Source organism: Amphimedon queenslandica, unplaced genomic scaffold, assembly GCF_000090795.2.
Source record: "Amphimedon queenslandica unplaced genomic scaffold, v1.1 AMPQUscaffold_13038, whole genome shotgun sequence".
Classification (NCBI taxonomy): Eukaryota; Metazoa; Porifera; class Demospongiae; order Haplosclerida; family Niphatidae; genus Amphimedon; species Amphimedon queenslandica.
Genome location: NW_003546726.1, coordinates 4,342 through 10,604, shown reverse-complemented (window position 1 = coordinate 10,604; position 6,263 = coordinate 4,342). Strand labels below are relative to the sequence as shown.

The window sequence follows — 6,263 nt, the reverse complement described above, 5'->3', positions numbered from 1 at the left end:
TAATGGGAAAGAATACATTATAAAAAGTAATTAAATCCTGATCTTAATTATGAACTTTATACTAAAAATGACAAGGTCATGAACTATAAAAATACTTCCCTCCTCAGTCTCTCTACTCTAAGTTGGTCCAAACACATTATAACCTCTTGCAAGAGTATCTTGTGGTAATATCCTCAACTTGATGATGTCACTGATAAGAACAGACCCAACCATATGAGGGGAAGAGGATTGAATGGAGTCTGAAGTGATCATGTGACTGGAGGATGAGGTCTGACCCTCTCCTCTCTTTATTAGTTTGGTTATTAGTGACATGTATTGAGACTCTGAGGGAATGTCCAATGAATGATGACGAATGATACTTAGTTCTATCATTAGAGCATCTAAGATAAGAGAGAGAGAAGAGTTAAGTTTAAAGTTACACACCATTATAGCCAAGAACTATTGATAGATTAAACTTTTGCAAATCTGCCCAAAATTATATATTTGCAAATTAAACCATTTGTCATGTTGCATCGTATTATCTATATTTTTTTGTGAATTCTAAATTCAAGACTCTCAACAAAACCTCAAAAAAGGACAGTCAATTAATAAATTACTGCAAAATTAAAATTTTGTGAATTCTTTGTCAATTTCAAAGCATTTTGTACCAAATGATCAAATCACCAACATGCTTTTGACATTTCATCAAATGTACATGCACGTGTACATGTAAACCTAGCTTAACTATAATACTGGACATTATTAAAATAATATTGGATGTACAGTAAAACATACAGTAAAATATTGAGAGAAAATAGAAAAACAACAGAACACATGTATAGTAATAAATCCTACCGGTCCACTTCCCATGTGATATGATTAGTTTGTGATTGAGTTTATGAGTACCAGGAGTGAGTGGGCGGATATCGGAAGGCTGAGGATCAAAGGTCAACACTCTACCATCAGGGAACCACACCTGTATGAAATGTATGCATAATACAATTAAACTATATGTACATAAATTTAAAAAAAAACAAGCAGGGGGTTTCCCACAAAACATGCAAAGTGAGCTAATCCGCAGATTCATTGGCTGACAAGGTATTTTTCAGGATTTTGACATTTTCCTTAAAATCAGGGGCGTCGCTGGGCTTGAAAGATTGGTAGGGCACTAGGTCTATGAGAGAGGTGGAACTCTTTCGCGCGCGAAAAATTTTGCAGTATCTAATTAATATTCATGATGGATGTGGTCAATTTTGGTCAATTAATTGATTGATTAATTAATTAATAATGATCTTTTGATGCCCAAAATTCATAACGGCATTCATTTCCAGTAATAAATTGCTTAACTACCGACTGTATTTCTACATTATGAGTCAGTTGTTGGTGTGTGTGAAGAAGTAAGCAGTGATTGAGTCTTTCCTGGATAGTTATTAGATGAATTAACTTGAATTAATAACTAATTTTAATAAAAATGGCTACTGATCTTCAAAATATTGGTGGGGCAACTGCCCTACCTGCCCCTTAGGCAGCGACGCCTCTGAAAATGGCTGTAACCTTTTTAGGTTACAGACTGATGTAGGAATCAACTCAAATTTTTACATAGCACAAGGATTAAGGACATTAATATGTATCAAAAAATGTAATAAGAATTGGGGGTGATTCCAGGACATTTCAAGAAAAAATTCATGGGTAATTGTCAGAATTTGGGCGTATTTATAAAACGGCGGTAACTCAAAAAATTAAAGTCGGAATAAGCTCAAACTTTCTACACAGCATAAGGACATCAATATGCATCAGAATATGTAATAAAAATTTGGGGTAATTTTGGAGCCATTTTTTGAAAAATTCCATGGGATAGCCTTGGGAATCTTTCAGAATCTTGGCGTTTTCTTAAATTGGCCATAAATCAAAAAATTGAAATCAGAATAAGCTCAAACTTTCTACACAGCATAAGGACATCAATATGTATCAGAAAATGAAATAAAAGTTGGGAGTGATTTCGGAGCCATTTTTTGAAAAAATCCATGGGCTATAGCCTTTTAAAAAGGGAACTGAGCCCTTAAAATATTTTTATTAAAAGAAAACAAGAGAAGCCTTGGGTATTTTTCAGAATCTTGGAATTTTCTTAAATTGGCCATAAATCAAAAAATTAAAATCGGAATAAGCTCAAACTTTCTACATAGCATAAGGACATCAATGTGTATCAGAAAATGTAATAAAAATTGGGAATAATTTCAGAGCCATTTTTTGAAAAAATCCATGGGCTATAGCCTTTGCTTTTTTCTGAAAATTTAATAATTTAAAAATGATGGTAACTTGAAAGATTGAAGTTGGAATTGGCTCAAACTTTCTACATACATGTACATGCAATATATACGACATGTATGCATAAAACATGCATACATATTTTTGGAAAAATATGGCTTTTGGCAAAATTGATACTTTGATAGCTAGTCACAAAACAAAACCTTCCAATCTAACATTTGAATCAGGGATTGACATTACAATGAACGGTACAGTAAGTAATAGTAAAATAATTTTAAAATTAATAATTTAATTTAAAGTACGGTAAAAAATATTGAAGTAATAACATAAGTTACCTGAATTGCAACAGATGAAGATTCATTTAGGTGATCCAGTCGGGCACTAATTGGAATAGAAAATGCTAAGGACGAGAGAAACTTGAGGGGAGCATCTTTTGGAGTGTGTTCAAGCTCATCCAGTGCAGCCCAGCAACGCTGTATTGAGAGCAGCTCAGGAATACTCAAATTCAATATTATGGAGGTCTAAAGTGGAGGAGAGACCATTATAAAATACACATACATAAAGTATATATCATTACATAGGGAGAGTGTCTCACTGCAACTCAATAATTTAGTTGCTAAAAGTCTGTTTTTTTATTCGTGAAGAACTACATTTGTCAGAATGACAGGGTATTTTCTAAATTTTTGTTTGACTTAAAATTTTGTTTGATTTTCAATGGATCACAAAAGAGATATCACTTTCTGTCCTTGACACTATATACAGTGTTACTGCATACAAGACCACAGGCACATTATTCCTCAATGAATTAAACTCCTGAACAAAATGCTACAATAAGGAGCAAATTTTTATTTTTACTTTGCTTTATCATAATATAAAAAGTACAGTTTATGAGTCACCTTCTGGACCTAAAAGAGGAAGCAGAACAACTAATTGCTAGGAAAAAAAGGATTGCCAGCAATACTAGAAATACAAAAAGAATAAGTAAGGTACTAGTAGGTACCTTAGAACTAGTAGGTACTTCCTACTAAAAATTGTGAAAAGTAAAAACATCACTATTATGACTCTTCCTGTAAAAGGTCAAGCAATATGGGGGCAAGGGAAAGAAGATAAATGGACACAATAATAGGTAATTTAGCTTGTGAAGATGTGAGAACATCTGCATTGCTGAAATATTGACATGAATGAAAAACAAGCATACAAAGCAGAATGTACAAGTATGACAATGAAGGGTAAAAGAATGAGCCAACAATCAGTCACAAAATCTAAAGCCATAATCAATTCTATGACTTGTTTTTTTACAGACTAATCAGCATAGCCAACACTACCCAACAAATTTGCAATTTTTTTATGTGATGGAATAGTTTTAGTCAAAGAGGAAAGTGGTGACGTAAATAAGAAGGCATGTAAAATCATCTGGAAACCCAGATGGACTCATATTTGTCAATTTAATGAAACCAGTGGAATCATTGGTTGTATTAGAAGTAAATGTGTCATTCAAAGATATTTTTACATCTCTCTGTTTAGTGCAAGGATCATAAAACAGATGCAGAGGTCAGCATTAGGTTCTTCAGGTAGTTTGAGGCCTGGAGAGTGGGTCATGGCTTTCGGATTGCCTTTGTCATTACCAAACACGGTTACTTCTGGAATAGTAAGCTACGTCCATAGACCAGTCTCTGTTATCATGCATGTTGGACTTGCCAAAGAAAGAAAAGGCAGATATTTAATCTCTCTGTTTAGTGCAAGGATGAAACAGATGCAGAGGTCAGAGTTAGGTTCTTCAGGTAGTTTGAGGCCTGCAGAGTGGGTCATGGCCTTTGGATCGCCTTCGTCATTACCAAACACAATTACTGCTGGAATAGTAAGCTATGTCCATAGACCAGTCTCTGTTACCATGCATGTTGGACTTGCCAAAAAAGAAAAGGCAGATATGTAATCTCTCTGTTTAGTGCAACGATAAAACAGATGCAGGAAAGGGTGAAGGTCAGCTGTTAAAACTAATGTCATGACAACTAGATAAAATAATGAGAGTGATGCGCTTCCTTTTACCTCATCTATTTTATTACACATGTATAACTTCAGGGTAGGTTATGGAAATACAACGCTCTATTGATGCCTTCCTTTGGTATGATCCAGAGTCATACTCAAACACTTCATCACCCAAAGTAGAGCTACACCTTGACTCACCAATGTAGAGGCTACATTCAGCAGTGAAGTGACAGTAGGTAAAGCAGGATAGCGGCCTGTTCATTTTGTCTCTTTTTTTCAGTATAGCAACATGTCCCGTCAGTCAGTAATTGTTGGCTCACAAATTATTACATCAACTTTCTAAAACATTGTACAAACTCTTTTACAGTTAACTCTTTTTAGTACAACAATGATGCAGAGAAAGAGAATTTGATTCATTTTGCTCAAACGTGATAACGTTTTGCTGGTTATGCCTCCTTTTCCCAGTACTAGTAGCATCCTATCGGCTAATTTATACAGGCAGTTCTTAGAAATAGGTAGCTATGCCAATGGAAGTAGTAACTCAAGATCTTTGCAATGAACCTCCTCCAAAGAAGATTAAGACTCTTTTTAGTTTTATTCCAGACTCTGTTTTTATCATCTCAATCTAACAACTAGTCTTCAGTAGCTAAAGAGGTTGATGAATACTTAAGAGATGAATGTGTAGTGATGCATGCCAACCCCCTTACATTTCAGAAAGAAAATGAAAGAAAGCATCCTACAATGGGAAGGTTGGCACGAGAAGTTCTTAGTGTTCCATCTTCTTCCTCTCCAGTAGAGCATCTTTTCAGTCTGGCAGAGAAGTTTTTACACAAGACAGATGTCGATTTAATGATGCTAGATTTAAAAACTGATGTTTATTAGGTGTAATAACATAGAATAACTAAGACAAATGTGCCATTACTATTTTTCTATTGATTAAATTCAAATACTTGGTCACATACTTAAGTACATTAGAAAATACTTGTTGTACTTGTATTATTCAATAATCAGGCATGTATTTGCACTTGTACTTTTAAAAAAATGCATGTACTTGTACTTTACTTAAATACTTTTATATGCACTTTGCTCCATCCCTGATGCATATACATGCATACATGTACTCTGTTGTTCTTTCTCTCTTCTTCCTATTAGTACCAACAGCCACATCAGCAAAATGCTCAAGATCCTCTTAAAAGTATATCAAACTTATACATATGAGGATTGCCGAAAAAATTTCATGACATTGATTTTGTCAATATGTGTAAAAAGTAAGTTTCGTGTGCCATTCTCTATTTTGCATGTGATTTTTTACAACCTAGTAACATTCCCCCAGGTCATTTCTTACAATATACTCATAAATGCCAATATTATACTACTTTGTTGAGTGGTTGTCAAGGAGAGAGCACTCAGTGCTTCCTGCTAAAATTTTAAAAAATTATTATGTAAACTATTCAATAGAAACAAGAAGGGAGAGATCCAGTTTACTACGCAACAGAATTCGCTTTGCTTTGGAAAGAAATTGGCTGATATAAGTTCTAACATAAAACCGTTCCCTTCCATCGTGGTCGTAGCAATGATGTCGATGTCGACAGCATCACATGTGCTGGAAACCTCGAAAGGTTTGTAAAGACTCTCGACGTGTCTGAGATAGCGACACTTCACAGCAAACATAGAGGGGAATGGTCACTCCAACACATGACCCTGTATGCTACAGTCTGTGGATACAGCATATTTGTTCTGGCTTCAACACCCAAAGACCGTGTTTGCCAGTTCATACAAAGGAGGGGACCAGTGATGCACCCCTACACAACCTCTTCCACATTCTTTGGTGGGACAACCCTATGCAATGGAGTAGTGGTACTGAGGGCTCTTGAATTCGCAAGGCTAGACTATGTAGTGATTCATGGCTATGGTATGAAGATGATCGTCGATTTCATGGAGCCCTTGGTGCCAATGATTGTGGACATCCCATTAGTCTCAAAGAGGCTAGACGCAGGTGCTAACAACCACACTACTTGGATAAAAAGTCCTAG

The 6,263-nt window shown here is 35.3% G+C and overlaps 1 protein-coding gene across 1 annotated transcript; it reads right to left on the bottom strand.

Moving 5' to 3' along the window:
• On the bottom strand, nucleotides 1-5,901 carry LOC109585596 (integrator complex subunit 4-like). Its single transcript, XM_020001723.1, has 4 exons — nucleotides 5,719-5,901; nucleotides 2,580-2,765; nucleotides 835-955; nucleotides 1-380 (listed from the first exon to the last, which is right to left on the bottom strand). Exons 1-4 carry the CDS (start codon nucleotides 5,899-5,901, stop codon nucleotides 118-120), a joined length of 753 nt encoding a protein of 250 aa, XP_019857282.1. The 3' UTR covers nucleotides 1-117.
• Between the last annotated feature and the right edge of the window lie 362 nt (nucleotides 5,902-6,263).